General features: G+C 33.2%; 3 protein-coding genes across 10 annotated transcripts; 2 read left to right on the top strand and 1 right to left on the bottom strand.

The window, feature by feature from the left end:
- Positions 1–5,078: 5,078 nt before the first annotated feature.
- LOC126678502 (uncharacterized) lies at positions 5,079–6,437 on the top strand. The gene has a single exon (XM_050373398.1). It carries the CDS (start codon positions 5,079–5,081, stop codon positions 6,435–6,437), a length of 1,359 nt encoding a protein of 452 aa, XP_050229355.1.
- A 690-nt stretch (positions 6,438–7,127) lies between these two features.
- Positions 7,128–10,626, top strand: LOC126677617 (phenylalanine ammonia-lyase). The gene is made up of 2 exons (XM_050372323.2): positions 7,128–7,598; positions 8,702–10,626. The coding sequence occupies exons 1-2, from the start codon at positions 7,225–7,227 to the stop codon at positions 10,449–10,451; spliced, it is 2,124 nt and encodes a 707-aa protein (XP_050228280.1). The 5' UTR covers positions 7,128–7,224; the 3' UTR covers positions 10,452–10,626.
- Positions 10,627–10,866: 240 nt separating this feature from the next.
- On the bottom strand, positions 10,867–25,908 carry LOC126677615 (uncharacterized). Of its 8 annotated transcripts, none has more exons than XM_050372316.2 (21): positions 25,866–25,908; positions 25,723–25,752; positions 25,540–25,642; positions 24,667–24,748; positions 24,479–24,574; positions 23,807–23,952; positions 23,374–23,564; positions 23,110–23,240; positions 22,757–23,038; positions 20,994–21,182; positions 20,381–20,650; positions 19,859–19,996; positions 19,480–19,791; positions 19,155–19,328; positions 18,076–18,991; positions 17,741–17,895; positions 16,479–16,583; positions 13,855–15,291; positions 12,515–12,859; positions 12,215–12,425; positions 10,867–11,569 (listed from the first exon to the last, which is right to left on the bottom strand). In XM_050372316.2, exons 3-21 carry the CDS (start codon positions 25,629–25,631, stop codon positions 11,205–11,207), a joined length of 5,637 nt encoding a protein of 1,878 aa, XP_050228273.1. In that variant the 5' UTR covers positions 25,632–25,642; positions 25,723–25,752; positions 25,866–25,908; the 3' UTR covers positions 10,867–11,204. The 8 variants fall into 8 exon arrangements, with proteins under 8 accessions (XP_050228273.1, XP_050228272.1, XP_050228271.1 ...); XM_050372315.2 differs by having other exon boundaries at positions 25,723–25,777; positions 25,866–25,895; XM_050372314.2 differs by lacking the exon at positions 25,866–25,908 and having other exon boundaries at positions 25,723–25,859.
- Between the last annotated feature and the right edge of the window lie 222 nt (positions 25,909–26,130).

The raw sequence follows: 26,130 nt of genomic DNA, 5'->3' as shown, positions 1-26,130 counted from the left end.
ATGTACCCTTAAACTTTTAGATTTTTACACTGTAACTTGATCACTCCGACTATTTAACTATTAAATCGGCACAAATCTATAATCTATAACAAATATAAAAGTGTATTCGCGGGGGGAACACTTCCATTCACGGACAAAAATACCCTTGATATTTCTAATAGTGACATATAAGAATATTTGTGCTTAACAAATAGAACGATGACATTCCTAATCCATAAAGAAAACATATTAAAATAATTATCGTAGTAGTTATTATTATGTATTAAATTCCTAATCCTAAAAGGAATTGTGCGAACAACTATCATTATGTGTTAAATTCCTAATCCTAAAAGAATATGACAAGTTTCATTAATATTAAATAATCATATTATAATATTTGTATTAAAGTTTTGATATTTTTGATATTTATTAGTTATTTACTATGAAAAATAATGTAAATTTTCTTCAATCATATTATCATTTTTTAATAATAACAATATCAAAAAATTAAATCTATTGCTTAATTCTAACTTTTTAACATTTTCAATAAAAGAAATTAAAATTTTATAGAATAATTAAGCAAAAATAAATAAAAAAACAAAAGTCTAATAAAATTTAAATAATAATATATTATTAAAAAAATATACAATTATAATATTAGATAACGGATCATATAAATATCGTTAACGTGCGTAGCACGTGGCCAAAAAAACTAGTTCTAATGAAAATAGGTTTAATTACTTAAAAACAATCCAATTTAAACTTTTTTTTACATTTATATTTTAATTTGAAAAAAAAAAATCATTTGCACTCTAATTTGGATTTCTCACCTCTACCCTAAATTTCAAAATAAATAAATATTAAAAACAACTAAATACAAATATTATTTATACTTATTTTTAATAAAAAAATACAGAAAAATTCTTCATTTTTAAAAACGTTTAAATACGTCCTAAAAATTAATTTATTTTTTCAATTTGCAAACAAAACACTTCTGATGGACCTGCCACCCGGCTTTCTCAAACTCACCATTCCGAATTTTTTAAACCCCCCGCTGGAATTTCTCAAAAATGTCGTCGTCCTCCTTCCATGAAAGGAGAAGCAGATTTGTTTCTCCTTCAAGAGGAGGAACAGATCGTTCCACCTCTTGAGGGAGGAACAAGGAATATATCGTTCCTCCTCTTGAAGGAGGAATAGATATGTTTCTCCTTCATGGAAGAAGGAGGAACATACGTTCCTCCTCCATGAAGGAGGGACAGTCTCCTTCAGAAGGAGCATCGGTTCTTTCTTCCGACGGTCCGTTCGATAATTGAGTTTTTCTTTAATTATTTTTTGTTTACAAGTATTTTTTATGGGTTTTAATTATGAACATTATTGATAATTAGTATATAATAAATAAAGAAATTATTATAATTTGTTAAATTTTATGAGGAAGAATGTCTTTTTGTACTAATAATAACTTTAACGTGTAATTAGAATATATGCTAAAAATGAAGGACTATTTAAAAAAAATTCAAATAAAAATAGGTCAATTTAATACTTCGAGGGTAGAGGTTAAACATAAAAATCTAAATTAGAGTGCAAATGAACTTTTTTCTAAATCAGGATATAAATGTAAAAAAAGTTTAAGATGGTGATTTATAAGTAATTAAGCCTTGAAAATATAAGAATAGTAAGTTTAAAGGACCGATTAACACTAATTGTATAATTATAAGGACCCATAGAATTAGAGTTTAAAATATAAATACTTTTTATCAAAAGTTCAAAGGCGTATATATACCTTTTACTATTCTTTTTCTTTTTGATTAAAATATTAACCTTTTACTGTTCTTAAATAAAACTAAAAATATACAATATCTTTACACAATGACAAAACAATTAATTAAATGTCTTTGAAAATGATATCAAAATAAGCACTTCATACTATCTTGTTTCTATTTCCACTAGGAGAAAGGCTGATTTGCATTGATTTTACAAGTTTATGGACTGAGTTGTAAGAAATTAACATTTGATATATATATATATATATATATATATATATATGATTTGCATTGATTTTACAAGTTTATGGACTGAGTTGTAAGAAATTAACATGTACATTTTAAAAACAAGACAATCTTGTAATATCCATTTGAATGCAATTGTATTCTTTTTGGGTTTAGATAATGGTATTTTTTTTGGGTTCAGATAATGATTATATGACGTAATATGTGAAAAAATGAATCTAGAAATTTAAATTTAAATAATATTCTATATTCCCTTTTAAATATTCTTTTTTTCTTCAATTTTTTTATATTAAAAATAGTTATTCATTTAATTACTAATTTTTTAAAAATATCATTACCTTTATTTTAAATAGTGAAATATACATGGTATTTGTAAATTGACTTTTAATATGTCTATGTGTAAGACAATTTTTATTATTTAAAATATATGTATTTTATTTTAAAAATAACGTTTAAAAGAAAATAAAAGAAGCAATGTTGATCCTTACATCATATGTTATAATACAATTAATTAGCTTTTATGTGCAAGAAAAAACTATTTTTAAAATTTAGTATGTGTTTTAAAATTCAGTTAAAAGATAGAACTCCATTTTTTATATTAATTCTTAATAATTAAGGAACAAATTATTGACTTATTAATTCTGAATTCCAACGAGAACAAAACTGGAATTTATTGGATTTTAGTTAGCAATATCTCAGTTTCTCACCACGATCTGACATCAATTGCAAAATTCCAAAACAAATTGTTAGTTGTACATGTTCATAAATTTACTACATATACAAAGTCCAAATTTTAAAGATCATTTTCTGTCAGAAATATCATAAATTATTTTTAATAATTAATTTCATTAATCTATATCACTAACTTTTATGAAAATGGGTAATATGTGCAATTAAGGTTGTAGTGAATATCTTCACAATAAAAAAGTTATAATATGACAATATAAGTCTAATAATTAACTCTTGAATGTATTAGTAGGAACGCAGTTAGCAAATATAAAAGCACATTAGCAAGTAAAGCCTTCTACCAGAAATTATTACGTAGACTCACTCTATCACATCATCCGTAAACTAACCTATTATATTATGACACATTATTGAAATATTGGTACTTATAATTTATTATTATTTTTTTACATTTTTAAATAATAATATATAGTGTCATTATTTTAATAACATTTTATAATATAATAGGTTTAGTCAATAGATAATATAATAGTCTGATTCTACCTAATAATTTTTCGCCTTATACGATTCAAAGAATTTCGGAGGACTCTTCCTTCGGATATTATTTAATATGTACCGGCTGATTTTTAATCTCTTAGTTGATAACAATATATTTGTTTTTAAAAAAAAACAAAAATTCTCAAATACCCAAGCCTTAAAACTTGTGCACTGGGTATAAACAATCTATTTTTTTATGGGACGATGACAAAAGTACCTAAAATTTTAAAAATATTTACAAAAGTATCTGTAAACTTTTTTTATTTACCAAAATACGACTGATTTAAAATTAATTACAAATGTACCAAAAATGAAAATTAATTACAAAAGTACGATTTGTATAATGTCGGTATAATTATGGTATAATTTTGGAATATTAGAACTATAAATCAGATGATTTAAAAATAATATTTGATATATTATTGGTATAATTTCAGTATATTTTTGGTATATCGATTATAAATTTTTATATATATTTTCTAGTTGATAACATGTATATTTTTTTTATATGTATTTTTCACTCTAGTTGGTAATAAACTAGAGAATTTGTATATTGTTGGTATACATTTAGTATATTGTTAGGTTAATATATAGTATGTAATGTGGTGTAATGTTGATGTAATAATAAAATTTTAGTATATTTTGATGTGTACCCTCTTAGTATACTGTTGGTATAATTTTAGTATATTATTAATTTAATTTTTAGTAAACGATTTAATGTAATTTTGGTAAATTTTTATTTAATATTAGTAAAATCTCAGTATGTATAATGTTGGTATAATTTTTGTATAATATTTATATAATGTTGATATAATGTTAGTTTTTATTATACTGACATTATACCCACAGTATACACCGTATGCTTGATATTATTTTTTATTTTTTTATACTTTTGTAAATATTATTAATATTTTTGTAAATAAAAAAATTCATCATGTAGTTTTGTAATTATTTTCATTTTTTTGGTAAATGGTGTAATTTCCTCTTTTTTTATTTATTGGAGTGTTGTCATGTGCGAATTACACAACTAAATGTTATATCTATTTTTTTATATATAAAAAAATGTAATAAGTTCTTATTTAAATAGCTAGATATAATTACATCAAAATTTAAACTCAAAATCTCAAAAATTTATATAATCTTCATAAAATATGAATATCAACAGATGCGGATCCAGAACTTTTATGTGGTGGGGTCCATTTATATAATAAAAATTTAAATTATAAAATAAATATAAATATTAGCTAAAAGCCTAAAATACATAATAACAAAAAAAATTATAATTATTATCTATTGAGGCAAATAATTAAATACCTATTACATATTAACTCTTGATGATTTTTTTATAATATAATTCATTGAATAAATTTATTAAAAAGAATAACGATTCAATATAATATTATATATATAAGGACAAATTTAAATCAATAAATAATTGAATAAATAGAATTTTTTAAATATAATAAACATCATTAAAAAAAAGAACTACCATAATTTTCTAAATCTTCCAATTGAATTGGTTATTTAAAATATTAATTTATAAGTTTTCAATTTAAAAATGTAAGAATGGTAAATAGTTTTACATAGTTGTTGCCTATTTTATCTATGGTTAAATTATAATTATAATTTTTGTTACATGAATGTTGCAAGTTTAGATTAATTAGGATTTTTGTAGTCTTATTTTTCTAATTTCACCTATATATATGGTATGAGATTTTTCATGCTAGAAAAAAGATGGGGTCCATGGACCCCACCATACATAGAGTGCATCCGCCCCTGAATATCAATCAGATCAGATCACTTTACAAACAACAACTTCTAATCTCTTATTTACAAAAATTAAAATTACATACATTGTTTTTCTGAACCATGGACCTACCAGCACTGTGTCAATCATTATCACTGTCCGACGAAGAAGATGTAGTGGTATGTGATCTAGGTGCAGCAGCTAGAGAAGTGGGAGAAAAGAAAATTGCTACGTCTCTTTTTGGGAAAGTTCTATCAACAAAACGTGTTAGTAGAGATGGATTCATCTCGACAATAAAATACGTATGGAAGACTAAGGATCCACTCGTAATCGAAACAGTGGGGAGTAATCTGTTCATATTCCATTTTGGATCTGAAGCAGATAGAAGAAGAGTGTTGATGGGGGGGCCATGGAATTACCAGGAATACCTGCTAGTGTTGGAAGCTCCGACCGGAATAGGAGATATTACAGAAGCAAAGTTTAATCTGGTACCTTTCTGGATCCAAATTCATCAATTACCTCTCATGTGCTTGAACAAAGAGGCGGGTTTATCTTTGGGTAAACAGATAGGGGAAGTAGAGGAAGTGGATCATGGGGCCTCAGGAGATTGCCTAGGCAAATACATTCGTGTTCGGGTGAAAGTTGATGTAACTAAACCTTTGAAACGGGGTTTAAAGGTCAGAGTAGATAGTGCCGGATCCATAATTACTGCGGTGTTAAGGTATGAACGGCTACCAGAACTATGCTATCGATGTGGTACGCTAGGGCATCCAATTCTTGAATGTCCAATAAATGCAGATGGAGGACAATGCAAATTCAATGATCTAATCAGGGCAGGTCCGACTATTCTGGAATCAAGGGGGAAACGATTTAGAAGTTCGGTAGAGAAGCACCCTGAAAGAGGCGGAGGAAGAAGGGCAGCACCGTCACTAGGGAGGTTGACAGAATCTACCATTAAATCGGCCAAGTTGGTAAGTGAATCAAATATGGGAGGAAATCCCGCTATTTCAAATTTGATTAAGGAAATAGAAGGTGATAAGGTTAGTAAGATTGAGGTTGGAAAATATGGCATTGATGTAGGAAAAAATATAGAAAATGCAGATTTGATTGAGATTGAGATTGATAAGGTAACAGAAAAGAAGGGAAAGAAAATTTTGGCGCTCTCTAACGTGTTAAGTCAAAATACGGAAAGGGAGAAGATGGGCCTTTTTACTAAGGCCAAGTTCAATAAAAAAGGGCCAAAAAAGGCTAGCAGCACTTTAAGTCCAAAGAAAAAAATTGGAAAAGGATCCAAAAAGAAAATGGTGGCGTTGGAAGATTTTACTTTCTTATCTCCTAAGATTGTGGGAGAATCATCTGGGAACAAAGAAGGGGGTAATCAAAGGTTTTTGGCCTTACGGCAGACTGAGGATGACGGTGGTGATTTTGTTATCAATGAACTAGCGGCGGTCCCTGCTCAGCAGGACTGCCGAGACCAATGAGTACCATTTATTGGAACGTTTAGGGTCCGGGCTCCCTTAAAACGTTCAAAAATCTAGATTTAATTATTAGATCTAGTTATTTTAGCCTATATAATTGGGTGACCCTTGGTGGTTAATTTAGCCCTAATCGATGACTGTATTTTTACAGCTCTCATCATCTTTTTTAGAATAGTTGACTCAATATGTTGAGAAACCGTTCATGTAATTTTCGTTATTTATTAATGGAAATTTTAGCCTTTGTTAAAAAAAAAAAAATATCTTATAAAATTATACTTGTTATTTTTAATGAATGTCAAATCTATAACCCAATGTCAGTCTCAAAATTTGTAAATTAGACTAGATCTTAAAACATGTAGTAAATTATAAAAAAAATTGAAATAGTTAATAATTTGATTAGGTGATATATATGGTGCTCCTGACCAACCTGACCTAATTTAATTGGTCTAAATTTTGTTCACAAATTTCTCACCAACCACACCCTTCTTCTCCCCATGTACACCACTACACCTTAGTCAATATTTACCTTTCTTTGATCATCACCATCACCAATTCTCCACCATTGGATCGCCCTAATCAACGGCTGTTATACGTTTTCAACCAACCCACCATTTCTTCCCCCGTCCTCCTTATGCTTACCTACCCATTACATATTAGATTCTCCCTCTCTATTTAAACTCGACTCGCTCCCCTCTCCAACTCAGGAAATCAAAACTCAGCTCAAGATTTCCATTTCTTTCCCATTCTTCAACTTTCTTTAAGCTTTTCGCCACCCGGGCCGCTCTTTAAAATGGCACAAAATGGTTCTTTGGAGAGTTTTTGCAATGATAAGAGCCGTGACCCGCTGAGTTGGGGATTGGCTGCCGAGTCAATGAAAGGGAGTCATTTGGATGAGGTGAAGAAGATGATTGCTGAATATAGAAACCCTGTGGTCAAGCTTGGCGGTGAAAGCTTGACTATTGCTCAAGTTGCTGCTATTGCTAGAGATGAGGGTGTTAAAGTTGAACTCGCTGAGTCGTCTCGAGCTGGCGTTAAGGCGAGTAGCGACTGGGTTATGGATAGCATGAGCAAAGGTACTGATAGCTATGGTGTCACTACTGGCTTTGGTGCTACTTCTCATCGAAGAACTAAGCAAGGTGGCGCTTTACAAAAGGAACTCATTAGGTATAATATATATTTCTCCTTAGTGCAGTTATTTTCTTTTGCTTCATATTGTGTGATCATGCATGACTCGGCCGAGTTGGCACAGTAGGTAAAAGAGGATTATAATTGATTCTATTGGATTGTGATTAACAATGGTGAAAATTAAGCATTGTTGTGTTTAAATTTGATGGAAGACCGAGTTGACTCGGTCGAGTCGAGTCGGTTTGCCTGGGAGTTGGGAGAGTTCCCTTGTAGGTAGGTAACATGTAGGGAATTTATTAGTTTGAGTGATTAATTAAGGTTAATCTTTAATTATTTTCTTTTCCTTGCTAAGCAAGGAATTGAAGGACCTAGCACAAGATAACCATCATTTTTAGACTATAGTATTTAAAAGTTGAAAAAGCTTAATAGTTAATCTTTTAATTTCATTTTAGTTATGGATTAGGAGATTATTGATCACCCTAATCAAACCTTTTTTTATAAATTTCACTTCCAAATTTTATTTCTTATTTTAGTAAAGGAAAAAATTTAAAAATTGATTGGCTTTTTTTTTTTGGGAAAAGAAATTGCCCATTATTAGGATGGGTTTAGTTGTGTCTTTTTGTTGGACTGTTATAGATTGACTTGTCAATATGCCATCTGGTTTGACTGCTAGTAATAGGAAAACTCATTTTAAATTATTATTTTTTGACTCAAACTCATTATTTTTCTTTTTCTTTTTTTAATTCACTTGATTAAAATAAGATATCAGCCTACCTACCACAATATGATTTTCTACAATTGGCAACTTTAAACCATATACTTACTTTACTAATTAGATATAGTTCAATTGATATTACAGTATGTTCCAATAATGAAATTCTGCTCTAACTCTATGTTGCACGGAAACTTGTTCGACTTTATAGATCAACATACTGTTTCCGTTCTGATAACGCTTCTAAAACTATGAAATTTTATATTTATAATCTATTATTGTAATAAATATCAAATTGTTGTTTCCCGTTTCCATTTCCATGCAACATAAGAGCTCATTAAAATAAGATTTGTATTTACCTTATTGAAAAAAAAAGTCTATATTAACCTATTACATAACTAATCTTTTGATGGTAAATTATGTTGTGCAGATTCTTGAATGCTGGAATATTTGGCAATGGAAAAGAATTAGGTCACACATTGCCACATTCTACAACAAGAGCAGCAATGCTAGTTAGAATCAACACTCTTCTTCAAGGTTATTCTGGCATTAGATTTGAAATCTTGGAAGCAATTACCAAGCTTCTCAACAACAACATTACTCCATGCTTGCCGCTCCGAGGTACAATTACTGCTTCAGGGGATTTGGTCCCATTGTCCTACATTGCTGGATTGCTAACAGGCAGGCCTAATTCTAAGGCTACTGGCTCTAATGGTGAATCCATGAATGCCGAAGAAGCGTTTCGCCGTGCCGGGATCGAATCAGGATTCTTTGAGTTACAGCCTAAAGAAGGCCTTGCTCTAGTTAATGGTACAGCAGTTGGTTCTGGCTTGGCTTCTACCGTACTTTTTGAGGCAAACATTCTTGCTGTGTTGTCAGAAATCTTATCTGCAATTTTTGCTGAAACTATGAATGGCAAGCCTGAGTTTACTGATCACTTGACTCACAAGTTAAAGCATCATCCAGGTCAAATTGAAGCTGCAGCTATAATGGAACACATTTTAGATGGCAGCTCTTATGTAAAAGCTGGTAAGAAATTGCATGAAACGGACCCTCTGCAGAAACCAAAGCAAGATCGATATGCTTTAAGAACTTCACCACAATGGTTAGGTCCTCAGATTGAAGTGATTCGATTTTCGACGAAGTCAATCGAAAGAGAAATTAATTCGGTGAATGATAACCCTTTGATTGATGTATCAAGGAACAAGGCCTTACATGGTGGAAATTTCCAGGGAACCCCAATTGGTGTGTCGATGGACAATACGCGTTTAGCAATAGCAGCAATCGGAAAGTTGATGTTTGCTCAATTCAGTGAGCTTGTTAATGATTTCTACAACAATGGGTTGCCATCAAATCTCACTGCTGGTAGAAATCCAAGTCTTGATTATGGTTTCAAGGGAGCTGAAATAGCAATGGCTTCATACTGTTCTGAGCTTCAGTTTCTTGCAAATCCGGTCACGAGCCATGTCCAGAGCGCAGAGCAGCATAATCAAGATGTGAACTCATTGGGACTCATCTCATCAAGAAAGACAGAAGAATCTATTGATATATTGAAGCTCATGTCTACAACTTTCTTAGTAGCACTCTGCCAAGCTATTGATTTGAGGCATTTGGAGGAAAATCTGAGGCAGGCAGTGAAAAACACGGTAAGCCAAGTCGCCAAGAGAATCCTGACAACAGGTTCTAATGGAGAACTTCACCCATCGAGATTCTGTGAGAAAGATTTACTCAAAGTCGTCGATCGCGAGTATGTATTTGCATATGCTGATGATCCTTGCAGTGCTACTTATCCATTGATGGAAAAACTGAGGCAAGTTCTCGTCGAACACGCCTTGGCCAACGGTGATAGTGAGAAAAATGCTACCACTTCTGTGTTCCAAAAGATTGCTGCTTTTGAAGAGGAACTCAAGAACCTTTTGCCTAAGGAAGTTGAGAGTGCAAGAACTGCATATGAGAGTGGAAATTCCACAATTGGTAATAAAATAAAGGAATGCAGATCTTATCCATTGTACAAGTTTGTAAGAGAGGAATTAGGTACCGGAATGCTGACCGGAGACAAAGTTCAGTCGCCTGGAGAGGAATTCGACAAGGTATTCACCGCAATGTGCCAGGGGAAGATTATTGATCCAATGCTGGATTGTCTGAAGGAATGGAATGGTGCTCCTCTTCCAATTTGCTAAGTTTGTGTATTAATATTTTTTGTTATGTAATTGCTTTGTTTTTCTTTTAATCATTTTAAAGATTTGTTTTGTAAATCCCTTCTATGTACTTAAAACAGCTTGATGGGATTGTCTATGTACTAAAGTTTGTAACGTAAAAAGTATTGAATGCATTTCTTTCAATCTTCATTACAAATCTCTTATTGATTTTCTTATACATTTCTTTCAATATTCATTACAAATCCCTTCTCTTATTGCTCCCAATCATTCAATTTTTTTTTAAATGTACACTAATCATATTTTACTCATCTTCATCCATCTATAATTAATTGCTTAATCAGGTGCCCTATGGGCATTCTAAATCCATTCTAAGTACAACTTAAGCTCTTAAATTAAGATCCCAAACCTAAAAGTTAACTATTTAGTACTGAGCAAGTTAAAAACTAAAATTCCATTGATAAAATATGTTGGAAGATTTTCATAATATTTTAGAACAATACAATATTTATGGGAGTTTGTTTGCTAATCCTAATTCTAATTCAAATAAAAAGAATAAAAACTAAACTTAGTACTAATCAAATATATAGTGAGATCAAAATGGTTTTCGACACCGAGCAGTCCACTAGAAGAATGAACAATCATGAACGAACTGACAAAAGGATCCCCACCTTCTAGCAGATGACTATTATACTCCGCCTTAGACTGAATCTACATCGATGGAGTTTAAATACCTTTGATTAAATACTATCCTAACTAAAGTGAGATGTCACGGTTTTAGCTCGGCAAATGCTGATCTCGCACTCCACTGTTAAGTACAGGGAGGTGCACTGGTGACATTAGAAATTGCGACACAGAGCCGTTAATATGAGGAGCAGGGGCTCGTAAATGATATCCATATTGAAATTGCGATTGTGAAATAGAAGATGAAAGGTGAGGAGCAGGGGCTTGTAATTGATATCCATTTTGAAACTGCTCACCAGAAAGAACAGGTGATGACTGGTTAACCAACTCCATAAATCGAGTTCGCTGAGGCATTAGTGGATATTGTACTGGCATCATAGGAGATGTTTGCATAGGAATTGAGAAGGATGGCTGAATCAACTCATTCATAAGATTAGATGGTTGTGCTGTAAGAGAAGCTGAGCAAAATTAGAGAAAAAGCAAAGGAGCATTCAATGCAGAAGCATATGCATGAAGTAAATTTGTCATGGATGCATACAAAATGCTAAGATCGTGTGGAGGAATGTGCATTCAGTTTGAACTGAGAACTAAAACTTATAAGGATATAAAAAAAATCAAAGAGAAGCAAACTGGTCGGTTCTATTGATTTTTCGGTTCGATTTGCTTTGCACGAAACTTAACTGAAAACTTTTTACTCCCAAAATTAAACCAAACCGAAAAATCAAAATTTAATAATGTCAAAAAATTAGTTTTGTTCAGTTTTTACACACCCCTAATTGCGTGAAATCTTTTTGCTCCCAAAATCGAAAAATATGGAAACTTTTATATTGTCAAATTTAACCACACCGAAATAGGTTTGGTTTAGTTTTTGCACACTCCTCACTGTGTGAAGTCTTTTTACACCCAAAATCAAACCGAACTGAAGAATTAAAATTTTATAATGTCAAACTGAACCAAACTGAATACCAGTTTAGTTTAGTTCGTGGACACCTCTAATTGTGTGAGATAGGGAAGCCTAGGATCAAACAGTTCACAAACTGGCAGACAGATTAAGAACAAAAGAAGAAGAAGAAAAGGGAAATTCATGGTTCAGTTTCAAATACCTGTTCTTTCATCTGATGCCTCAGCTTCACTGTCTTTAATTTGCTTCAGCATCATATCCGCCAGTAATTTGCTTGCAAAAACACTTTGGAAATTTGTTCTATGATCCTTCTTCTTCTGTATTAATTCTCTTTCAGCATTCTGAAATAGCATGTCATACTTCTTAAATACCTCTTCCACTTCTCGATCGCATTCGGATTTGAGATGCAATATCTATTAAACATTTAAAATAAACAGCAAATTAGAACTTAATTGTTCAACGATTAAAAACATGATAATCAAATAACGTATCTCAAGCATACCGTTTGTTCATGCATCTCGGTATCTTGCTGCACATCTTTTCTTATTTTTTCCATTTCAACTAGAAGTGGATTGTTCCGAGCAAGTTGAGGACTCTCGGGCATCACATGGTTGGCATTAAGAGAAGGACGCATACGTCCTAAATTGTCAGCAGTGCTCCTAAAATCTGGCGCATATGCTCCATTAAAAGGCAGATGGGCATGTGAATCATTTTCCATAATGTGGGTACTTCTTGATGATGGCAGTGGAAAATCGTTGATAGAAAGGTTATCAAATTCCATCAATGGTTGCGTTGAAAATTGAACTTCTCGATCAGAGGTATGTGATGGAAGTACAAATACCGGTGGCTGCAGGAACTCACAACCATATACATTTCAATTTTCATCACAACCATTTAATCAACACAAATCCAATAAAAAATATTACAGCTCAATTTTTAGTAGGATCATTTGTCAAAAAATAGAGCAAAAAAGATACTGTAAGAAGGAATAGAACAGAGGGTTTCACAATCACAGCATCTGGTGTATCAGTATTTGGTAACAAGTCTTGTGCTTAGTGTCAGATTCCATCTTAAAACCAATTAGTGTCTAGTAGAGATGTCAACCAATATTTAAACACATGTCCATTCACACATTATACTCCCACTTCAACACTTATTAATTAGCTGCTGAGGAACCTATGCAACTTCACTAGATATTAATTTTTTTAGATCATGACACTTGAAGCATATTTGGTTGAAATGAATTCTACAAAGTTTTATAAAATTCATTTGTAAATAAATATAGTTGTAAACAATTTACTTGGCAATTCATTTGGAAACTATATTTTTTAAGTTATGTAGAATTCATCATGTTTATGCCAAATGAGTTATAAAATGAATTCATTTGCAAATGAAATGAAATGTAAAGTAGAATTGAACCAAAGAAGGTGTAAGGATTTTTATTTATTTTTCTGTCAAGCTGGAACTCAATTTCTGCAATAACCATCCTGTAGCATGATTTTCCAGGTATTGTTCAATATTTGGTTTATCTTTCATGAGCAAAGTAACAAAAATAAAACCTTAACATGCAACTTAAGAGACGCATGACCTCTCAGGAGATCATTTCCTCAGTCAGTCAAAGCTTGGGTTATCTTCTTACATCTAAGAGAGGACATACACTAGCCTTTGCAATGACTTATCAAGAAAGCTACATCACATTAAAAATCTTCAAGCATATTATCACATTTATTTACCATAATTTGTAGCTCTAATCAATTACCATAACAAATCATTATATCATCAAAAAATTTCAAACTTGATACAAGAAAAGAAGCAAAATGGAACTAAAGAAACATTACAGACCTGGAGAGTTGGGACTGAATATCTGTTGACAGCAGTGAAATCTGGCCCTACTACAGATGAGCTGGTTCCAGTAAACTCCAGAGAGGACTCTATGCAAGTAGGAGTGACTGATGCAGTTTCATGCCTAATCTGAGATGCATTTGCTCTTTGCATACCCAAAGATTGATTTTGGATAGACATAGCTTGAGTTGAACAAAGCATAGGCTCACCAACTGTGACTGTTTCACTGAGACGACTTTGAGGATCTTTAGGTGGTGTTATCACTGAGTTAACTATGTGTACGTTATCAGGGCTTTGCTTTTCTGATAAAGTTGATGCCTCGCTCCTTATGACAATTGCTTTGACTTCCTCACTTTCTGCATCAGAATCTATTATAATTGTTACTATTCCCACTTGTGAATCATGGAGCTCTGTTTCCTTGAGGGAACTATCAGGAGTTTGTGGTGGCCCTCTTGGTAAAGTTTCACATCGGTTTGACAGAGATGGTTCAATCACAGGAAGGCCAGATTGGGCACAAACAGGCATGGTGGACATATCAGTAGGCGGCAATTTATCTATCTTGGCCTCTGTATCAGATAAACATTGACTGCCTGCAGACAGAATTGGTTTCAACACTACTTCATCTGGTTCTTCTATCTCATGGGCAGCTTTCAGTTGTTCCCCATTAACAGTTGATATGAGTTGTGGAGTTTCAAGATTAATCTCTGGCGTGTGTATTTCCTTTTGACAATCAGAATCATCCTTTTTATTCTTAAGGCTGTCATCTAGCCTCTGAGAGACATAATCCCCTTCTAGAGTGTTGGGTACTATTTGATCAGCCTGGTTATCACTATCAAGGATATATGGTATCTCTCCCTCTTCCAGATCTTGTTGGTCATACTTGGCTGCTTTATAATCATTCGTATGGTGTAAACCCGATGGTATCTCTCCCTCTTCCAGATCTTGTTGGTCAAACTTGGCTGCTTCATGATCATTTATATGGTGTAAACCTGATGGTATCTCCCCCTCTTCCAAATGCACAGAATTATGTACAATATTCAGTGTAGGAGACTCCCCTGCAATCTCTCCTTCTTCCAAAGCTTCGTCCAGCCTGGCTGGTCTTGAATAATTTGCAGAGTTTGCAATAGGTATTTCTCCTTCTTGTACACCTACTAATTCAGCAGAAAAACTATGACTCTGGTAGCCCATTGTAAACTCTTCTTCTTTCCGACCACCCTGATTAGATGAAGTAGATATAGAATTCTTAGGAGGATTTGATTCCTTTGCAATCTTTATCTTTCTGGAATTGCAACTAAACTTTTTCTTAACACTTTGCAGTTCGGAGTAAATATAGTCTGCCTCCTCTTCCTTACATTCAAACTTCAAGTACAGTTTTGAGAGTACAAGTGATTCCTTGAAATCAATCTTGAATTTTGACAAAGAAGCTGCTATCCAACACTGAATATTGCACATTTTGTCACAAAACACATAAGAAATAATACAAGAAAACAAGGCCAAAAATCTATTTTTTTCAGTAAGCGAACATAGAATAGTACATTCTTGCAGTATGTCTCATCCCACACATTCCAGAAGGGGAAATATAAAAGAAAGGCAACCACCTAAAAGAACTGCTAATAAGTTACATTCCAGAAGGGGAAATATAAAAGAAATGCAACCACCTAAAAGAACTGCTAATAAGTTACATTCCAGAAGGGGAAATATAAAAGAAAGGCAACCACCTAAAAGAACTGCTAATAAGTTACATCTATGTTATGTTCATGAATCAGACTGGTGGAGACGGACATGCTTTTTATTAGACATTTTAGAATATTTAGACGCTGTCTTACTTTTCCGACTTATCCTGTAAACCTTCGACATAAATGAAAATTCCAACTGGACGGTTTTTATTTTTCTATTTTAAAAGGAAGAGCACATATAAAGTTAATTTATGAGACATGACGGGGACTAATGATTTTACGGTGTCACATGAGACGAACACAAAAGTATATGATAAGAGCCTGTGGCAATTCACAAGTAAGCATAAACAAAGATTGGAATTCCAAATATCAGTCACTCAGATAAACCAGCAAAGCATACTAATTCTGATTTTGTTTGCATCACAATTATATTAAAGAGTGTTGTTAAGGGCAGGATCATTTCATTCATAGTACATTAAGTTTCCATGATAACAATAACCATGAATCAAATATTTAATCCAAAAAAAATGCCTATTTCAAATTAGAAGGCTCATTGCTAAAGAAAATCATAAGGCTCAATTCTTCAATTCTTCAAATAGGAAAAAAAACAATGAATCTACTAGTTCTCTTGATGTTAGTTGCTCTTATGAGCCTAGAGATACTGCTTCACAATTTCTATGAGAACTCGCAACATTTTGGAAATATTTATGTATTTTAAGAGAGATCACATAATAAAAATGCTATGCAAACAATTATCTCAAACAAAACATTTATCCCCCGTCAGAGGGAAGAGAGAGAACCTTAAGTACTGGCAATTATTTACAATAGATGCAACTACTGCCTGATCTATATGACCAAATGATATATCTTTTATAAAGCCAACATTGAGCTAAATATCGCAAAAGTTAGATTATGAGAAGAAGTTATCTAAAATAGGTTGACTCTAACCAGAGAAATTTGCAAGGCCTGAAAAGTTTGAGTGCCCTTCCAACTGAAATTGTAATTCTCATTCATGTACTTGAGGAGAGCCATACAGGTAGACTTGACATTATCCTGCAACACAAAGTATCAGGTTCATCAATTATTTGGTTAATCCTTTAATGACCATTTAGACCAATCACATAAGACAATAAAATTAGTATCTTTCTCAAATTTCTTTATATACAAACAAATCTATGGCACAGTCGTTTCATAAAAATATGACTACTTTTCTGGTCGATGTTTTATCTGGAAATTGACAGTTATTCATCAATTTGTTGAATTATAATGCAGATGTGCATGCACAATCGATGAGCTCGCAAACAGGAGTGTTAGATTCCATCTTAAAACCAATTGGTATTAAGTGGAGGTGCCCAACCAATATATAAACACATGTCCACTCACACACACAACCAATGTGGGATTTCCCACTTTAACACTCCCCCTCACGCGTAGCGTGTACGGGCCGAGCAACAAAGTCCCCCCTTACGTAAATCTCACGTGGGCCGGGCCAAACTCAAATTGTGTGAATGGACAAGGCTCTGATACCATGTTAGATTCCATCTTAAAACCAATTGGTATTAAGTGGAGGTGCCCAACCAATATATAAACACATGTCCACTCACACACACAACCAATGTGGGATTTCCCACTTTAACAAGGAGTATAATATTAGTATCAATTCTTCCATATGTTTTTGCATTTTTAATATTCTTGTCAACGTTGTCCTTTCACTGGAATAAAGCAAGCACAACACTCTGATTGCCTTACTCTCTTCACATTCTTCTGTAATTATGCATATAGATGTTTCCACAAGCCGCAACTACATTTAATGGACAATCCTAATTATTGTCGCTTTCAGTGATAATTTAAACCAAGCACCAAACTGTAAAAGTTGATTACAAAACAATGAAAATTCAATAAAAAAGCAAAATACTAATGAAAACTAATTATAAAAACATATGCATGAGAAAAAGATCTGTAGACCTAAGAAATTATATAGTGGACCTGGTTCGCTTACTATGATTATGAAATATGCAACTATAAGTGGACATATTGCACTATCTGTGAATTGGTTCATTCACATTGTGCAGCTTTCTCTTAAGGCTGGTCAATGGCGAAGAGTGCAATCACTTTATGGAATATGTTGCAAGGTAATTAGCTAGTCTACAGACCAACATGGTGAACTGCGTTCACTAAAAAAGACACAGGGCTGAGTAAAAGAGGCATACTGGAAGCTTTAGAGCATCACAAAGCTGGGTGATCTCTTGCATCAGAGGTAAGAATTGAGCATTCTTCTGTACAGCAGGCATAGAGTTTAGATGCTCTGGTTCAGCCATTTTGACTTGAAATACTCTTGCAATATCACGAACCACAGGATGCAAGGCTGAAAAATGAGTTATCAGAAGCGAGTCAAAGGTTTTATCTGTTGGACCACTAATTCAATTAACATTTTTAGACTTCCAAAATCCAATACTGGAAGAAATTCAACTATAAAAGAGCACAAACAAGGATCAAGTGTGAAGTTCAACTGTTGCAACTAAAGCATTAGTACCATAGAACTTACTTTCTCCATCTGCAACAAGAAGCTTTCTTCTGCGCTTCAGCCTTCCTTTTCTACAAACCCGATCCTCGTGGCTGGTGATCAGCGTATGGTTAGCATCAAGAGTTAGAATTTCAGAATCTTTTGTAGAGTTATCAACATAATTAACTTTTCTTCTGATCCTAGGAGATGACTCGAAAAGAAAAAGCCACTGAGGACGCTTCCCATCAAGAAGGTTTTTCCAGAAATCAAAAGGCGGTTCACTGTCCATTCTTTTCTTTTCACCAATCCGTGGAATCTCTCTCAAATATTTTCCCATACTTTGCGGTGCTTTTGAGATCAAAGAGCAGTTAATAGGGTCATTATCATCAATGCAATGCAGTTGGTCTGAGAAATCATGGACTACAATTTCCAAAAATGACCATTCAGAATAAATTTTTGAATCAGAGGCCAATGTCGTGCATTGGTGAAACTCATCAAGCTTATTGAATAGACGTGACACATCCCAACTAAGCAGTGAATGACTAATCATCCGATTTTTAGAATCTAAGGTTTCTGGAACAACACCTTCCCTTGCGAGAATCATAACCATTTCTTCAATGGTGAAACATGAATACAAACGGAATACCTTCAGCTTATAAAATTGTGACTTGATGGTAATTCTTTGTAAGGCTCTTAAGTCATTACTTGGGTCTAAATCACTATCAAATAGTATTACTGCGTCCACAGAATGAAGTATAATGCTTGAGAGACAAGCCCGATTTTCAATCAAGAACACAAATCTCCCACTCTCTTTATTGTTAAACAAGTTCAGGGCAGCTTGCTTCTTTGTTCTAGCATATACTCCACCGTCAATCCGAACATAACAATCCTTTCCAAATCTTTGTTGCACAAAGTCTTCCAGAATGTCTCCAACAGAATTCGGCCCAGAACCTATGGACTACAAATCACAAACAAAATGAGCAATTATGTATTGCCTAAAGTCTAATTTTATGTGCACACTAGTTGATTGGGATATCATAAACATTTTCAAGGAAATTTAGCTCTGAGGCTCAATCTAGAATCTAACATACAAAGGAAAATTTATTAACCAAACTACATACCTGAAAAATGATTAAAGCCCTAAGACCCTGGCTGTTAATCTCCATAAGCATTTTGTCAAGAAGCAACAACTTTCCACTCACTTGTATTTCAACATCCAAATATTCTTTAGCAGGAACACCTTTCCTGATTATGCTTTGCAAAGACTGATCCAGAAGATAAGGATGGTCACAGCACTGCAAGCAAGAAAATCACACATACCTTAGCAGTGACTATTTCTCTTGCATTACACTGGATATGTTTAAGAGGCTCTAAGACACAAATTCTTTCATGTAATAATGGAAATATCAGTTAAAATGCAAGTTTGACTATGTGTCTAGGCCCAACCTTCTGGATAGAAGTAACAATTTCACGAAGAGCATCAGAGTGGTCATTCTTCAAAAAAGAACAAAGCAACATCGCATTTGAAAGCAGCACAGAACAATACTGCTCAAGTTGTACATTAGAAAGCCATACAGGGACCCAGTACTCTACAAACACAAAGGAGTTTGACTTGCACTCATATACAATATAAGGTGCTAATCTTTCCTTCATTTTAGCAATATCAGCAGAAGAATGAAGCTGTAAATTATCCTCACTTAGCTCATCCACTCGAGATTCAAGGAGGGAAAGCAATTTAACATAATGAGCTGAACAATCCTGTAACATAACCAATAAATAAGTCAACTTGAAATTGAGACCATGTAGCATAAAATATTGCTCTTACCTTGACTTGATTGCTCAAAAGCAACCTCCTATCAGTTGCTATCATTTTGAATTCCTTAAAATGTCTTGAGATAAAGCATCTTTGACAGTCGTCAATAATAACTGCTCTCCATGCTATGGATTTTAATACTTCAAGATCCTGCACTAAAGAAGCAATGAATCTAGTGTCTCCAAACAATTCAATCATACAATATTTCCAGGTTTTGATGATTGGAAATTAAAAAGAACTAAACCTATATTTCTGGACAATAAACTCTACAATAAAATCTTCAGATAACATCAACTGCAATGTTTGATTTCAAACACAGCTATAAGAAGAGGGAAGCCAATTCTAACATGCAAAAAAAACACTCGGGATAAATTAAAATTATAATAAACATAACAAAAAGAAAAAAGTTCAAATGATTGTAGTTCTTACTTCAAAAATGTCATTGCATTTTAAAGTCTTGCGTAGATAGGAACTAAAAAAATCAAAAGGTGAAGCCAAAATAAAATAAATACATATTCAAAGGAAACAAGGTACCTCAACACAAATGTTGGAGGAGGAAATTAGTACTTGAAACATTACTTTACCACCTTTATTGGAGAACTCCAATGATCTTATGCCACTGCGGACATCTCTGCTCCCTTTATAAACTATGAAATTGACAGAAGGTGCCACGCGCAAAAATTCATCCTCCCATACAGAAAGTGTATTCGCACTGGAGATTATAAGAAAAGGCCTCCATACAATATGTTGCAGAGATACAATGAATAAGATAATCTTCACAATCCTCTCCTGAATGCAATCTAACTGTCAGTTTTGAATTTTGCAATCGAACAGTCAGTTTTGAATTTATGCAAGTCTGAATATTGCATTAATGTAAAAAAGAATCTTGCTCTTTTTTCATTTATTCTTTCAAACTAAATGTCCTATAAGAGGCCTAAAATAACAGGGTGAATTTGGAAAATAGTGAAATCTGTGCCATCTTTCTTGTTAAATACTTATAATAAAGGAAAACATAATCAAGAAATGCCACACTTATGAATTAGATGCACATAGGCATTCTGACACAAGCATGCATCCACACTGGCATGTTTTAGCCATATTAACCAATTACAGACAAAAAAGAATTTAACCCTCAAGAAGTATGTACCTGGTCTATCTGGTCATCAAAAATGATGCCATTTTCACCCTTGTGCCAGTGCTCACAAAGTTTGTTCACATAGTTTAGATAATTATTACAAGCTTCAGGTGCATCTCCAGAAGACAATTCTGACAACCTACAAATGTTAGCCTTTCTCGGCTGATAAGTATTTAATTTAGAAACATTAGGTTTTCCTTCCTGCATTTAGAGCAGATTTTTAGTGTTACATTTATAATTAATTGCAAATTGTAGCATAGAAATTCCTTTTGCTGAAACATGAATTTAAATAATTATAGCATGCGTAAAGCATCATATAAAGCATACAGAACTGAGATCAAGGAATTTTACAGCAACAATATGCAGAACCCACATAATAAGAACGGTGATCAATGTATTCTATAGAGAATTCCAAGCAATGCACAAGTGTGGCTCTAACAGATAACCAATAAATTTAAAAAATGCTTTTTTATACTTTCACTTTTGGTGCTTTGATTATCCTTCTTAAAAAACCTTGTTTGAAGATAAACAAATAACAATAAAAAGTCTGTCATTCTTTGATTATATTTCCAAGCTATGCACAAGTGTGGCTCTAACAGATAACCAATAAATTATAAAAATGCTTGTATCTATTTTCAGTTTTGGTTCTTTGATTATCCTTCTTAAAAAACCTTGTTTGTAGATCAGAGATGAACAAAGAACAGTAGTTATATTTTCCAGCATACAATTGACTGGGGTGTTGCATATTATTATGCATGGAAATAAGCACTTGGCTTTTTCATTAAGAAATCTAACTATGATGTATATTAGAAGCTAAGGAGAGTGAGGTCTCCCAAATATGCAAAATAAAGAATAGTCAGGTTCTGTTATTCTGTCCTAGACAAAATGTTCTGGGGGTTTTATACTTTTGGATCTTCAAAACAATTATCAGAAGTTCTATCAGGTGACATCATTCAAATTCCAACTCTTTACCATGTATTGTTGTAAAGACTTGGGCATTTGTAAACAACATACTTTTCGAAGAGATAAGGCATATATCAACGAAGTGGTGATTAAGTTATTTCCCTAAGGTTTTGATATCGGATTATTATTAAACTTAACAGAGGAAAAAGAACAGAAGGCGTTGAAAAGAAATTGCTATGCTCTAGTTCCGCATTCAAATTTGTAGTATTAAGTATTCAAGAAGTGATAAGGTAATTATCTGAATGACAACTAGATGATATCTAATTCCATGTTCCGTGATCTTGCTCTTCTGATTTTATAGTCCTTAACTAAACCTTTACTACATCAAAAATAAAGCTGAGGCCTAATCTTAGAAAAATGAATCTATTTAGTAAAAGAAAATAGTTCAAAAAAAAGCAGCAACTTTTGTCGCCCACTTCTAAGTGTAAATACTCCCTTTCTGGATAAAGAAGATATCTCATTAGTAATTTGGCAGACACCTGCTCAGTTTCACCTAAATTGTACCCCTAAAATCGCCAAAATCATTTGACTTCTGCACAATTGTTAAAGCAAGAAATAACCACAAGAATTGAAGGATTTCGAACGGAGAGTGGATCCCAACTTTTTACTCCAGTACATTAACCACAAGAATTGAAAGATTTCGAACGGAGAGTGGATCCCAACTTTTTACTCCAGATGTAGGTCACAATCTTATTATCATTATAGATACAAATGTAAAGGAATTTGATTCAGCACTGGAAATTTCCATAAAGTTTAAGCAATCAGAAGTCACACAAGAGCAAGTAAATTAGTCAAGTGTTGTATAAATGCACCTCATTGGCTTGAGAAATATTTGGAAGTTTTTCTCCTGTGTCATGGCGACTTTCATAATCTTTTATAAGCTCTCCAGCTCTAGAAGATGTCAAAAATGAAGCATTCTCTAACTCCCACGTGGCATGATCGTAGCCAAGACCTGTCCATTTCACAAGCCACTCGTAATAACCATCTGAATTACTGCAGAATTCACCATGAGGATTCTTTGCCAATGACAACCATCGCTTCTGCAGCAAACGTTGTGGGACAGTCCACTCTGTTTTCCACTTTATCAGCTGTAACTGAGAAAATAAAAACTCTCAGCACAGGAGCATAGCCAGATTTTCTTCTAAATTAAATATGGTTACTAGACCTGGTTTCTCCCTTTAAACTTTGCAATAAGCTTTGGAGCTTCAAGAAGCAGATCTGTCTCTGAAATCCAATGATTATGAACATGAGCAAGACCTTGGTACTTGACAAGATATTCCTTAATCGTCTGCTTTACTGTAAACATCATATGGACCACTTAATGAGATAAAACACCTAATTCTTGACATCCATACCATCAACTAACGGAGATGATAAGATTAAAGAGATATGAGAACAGTTCAAAGAGGTGCTGAATTCACTCTAATACCTTCCTGATCTGAAGCAACCTCTCTAACATCCCAGACTGACTCCATTCCTTGAGAGACTGAATGGACACCCAACTTAATCTTCTTTTTGACACACCATATGCAATGCCAAACACCAAAAGGTGCATGATCTAAAGGAGGATCAAGGCAAGAGAGATGGAACCTCCTTTGGCATCCTTTTCCACTACAACACCTAATAAGTGATAAAACGACCAAAAAGTGGACCAAGGGAAATTAACAATATATCAGGAGGTTCTGATCTGAACAAAGGAAAAGAAATAATGTAGATGAGGAGACATGGCTCTACTTGTAACTAGTTTAATGCAAAATTTAGAAACCTGCTATGAGTTATTATTTTGCAGGTTGCAAACACATGCATGATATGTGACTATTTAAGGGCAGCATAGCATCAATAGTTCAAGTCAAATAACTAACAAGAGTTCTCCGTCAAGCATGCAGTCGGCACATCCATTGTGTTGACCATTATCTTTAATTTGTTGATGGGAATCCTTGCTGCAAGCAACAACCCTGTCTTCCTGAGTCCATTCCTGAGCGGTCTTAGGTATAGATTCTATTATATCCTAAGAGAGTTCATAAAAATTACAACAAAATAAGCAGCCTAAAAATAGTTCAGGACAATTTACCAAAAGAAAAGTTCAGGATGAATGTCATTATGAAGAAAAATCTTCCCACAAAACATCATTTAAGAACTAAATATTACCTCGGAGATGCTAATATGCCACTGCATTAGTTTTACCAAGTAAATTTTAAAAGAGAATGTATGAAGAAATGGAAAACAGAGTAAAGAACCTACTGCAGTGAATAAAAGTTTAGTATACCAGGAAGTTGATAGTGCTTACTTTTTTTTTCAGGGCATAGTACTAACTCTAAATACTTATACATCATAAAGATAAATTTTATAAACACACAAACAAAGATAAATCTATTTTAAAGTTACAATAGGCCAAATGCTGAACTGCATACATTCATGGGCAAAATTTGTGATCTATCTTTGTTGTCGTTTACTTATTTTGCGCCCTTATACTTTTGAATCCAGGATTTTCATAAAGTTCAAGGTTCAAAAAGAACATATGAAACCTAACTTACCTTTTCTTTGCTGGCTAGAGCTGCATGCTTTAAGTCTGTTGCCGCAGACTCAGCATTGGAAGGGCTTCTTATCAGACATTCTTGTTCATAAACTACCTAAAGGAATAAGACAAAAGGCATCATGACTTCAATAAATAAGAGAACTGCTTATAGAAAATAAAATGTGCAAGTAGATTGATTGGCTATACCTTGGGATGTAAGATGCCATTCAAGTCGCCGCAAGGTTTTGAAATGCCAGTGCTACACTGGGGTCCAGAATCAAAATCCACCCTGAAAAGTATATTCAGACATGACAAAAATTATGGGTCTGTTTGGTTCAAATGAATTTCGCAGTTTGTATAGAATTCAATTGGATTTCTGCAAGATATGTGTTTGGTTCAAATGAATTTTTACCATTTAAACTTGCATTTATACTCGAAATATAATATTCAATTTATTTCATTTCATTTAAATTAATTTCATATCTAAAATTCAAAAACCAAACACAAAAATTCATTTTCAAATGATTTTCAAATTAAATTTATTTAAAAATGAAATGAAATAAATTCTACACCATAACTGATCCAAACAGGCCCTATGTTAGCAATCTCCCATAATAAGCTGCATCAAGCATGACTGGAAAATATTGTTAAGTTCGAGCTCAACTCATTTATAAATTTGAACTTCATAAGTCAACTCGAACTTGATTGAATTTAATTTTATGAATTTGAACTCAAATTGTTACAATATATGAGACTTAAATTCGACTCCACTCTATTATCAGTATAAATATTAAAAATTAAGTTATAATAAATTAACAAATTATTACAAATATATAATTATAAAAGATAAAAAATATAATTAACTAAAACTCGATTAGGTTCGCGAGCTTGATGCTCGAGTTCGACTCGATAATTAAGGCGTTGATTTAGAACATTTTTCTAGTTTATTGGGAGTAGCTGGCTAGTTGAGCCCAAAGAAGTCGTGAAAACATAATTTAAAATAACTAAACCATGTTTAAATAAATTTTACAAAAAGGACACACAGTACGTAAACAGCACGAGCACTAAAAATGAAAAGACCTTTTTCTCCTTTTCGCAGAAGACAAGCCATTTTCATCAACCTCCTCCTCCTCTTCAGCGTCATTACAAGCATGTACACCACCTTCCGACATTATATTATACCCTATCCACCAAAAAAAACAAAAAACAAAACAAAATTAGCCAAAAATAAACTTGACAAACAACTATTACAAAACACGTTACCAGCTTTGCTGTTTCTTCTGGTTCGAGCTTCTGTTTTCAGTTGCGAGTGAACAAACTAAGAAAATGAGAGGAAAATAAATGAGTATTTTAGCAATGGAACTGTGAGATTTAAAGAAAATAAGGAGAGAGAGAGAGGGAATAACTTAGTGGAGAAGCTGTTTACTGAAAATAATTATGGCATGTTAATGGTGATGGATTTCTACATATAGGCTCTCTATTTTGTTGTGTGTCAGGACAGCCGCGTCCCGTGTTGGGGGGATTATAGTAATGGAAAAAGACGCAATATGGCCCTCATGTTTAGGCAACATTTCAGTTAGGTCATTCTTGTTTTTTCGGCTCAATTATAACCCTGACATTTTAAAAAATGATATCTTAACGGAAGTTTCAAACGGCGTTAATTGGTTTAAC

Source organism: Mercurialis annua, linkage group LG4 (genome assembly GCF_937616625.2).
Source record: "Mercurialis annua linkage group LG4, ddMerAnnu1.2, whole genome shotgun sequence".
NCBI lineage: Eukaryota > Viridiplantae > Streptophyta > Magnoliopsida > Malpighiales > Euphorbiaceae > Mercurialis > Mercurialis annua.
The sequence above is the reverse complement of the archived record's forward strand: the minus strand, read 5'-3'. Positions and strand labels throughout refer to the sequence as shown.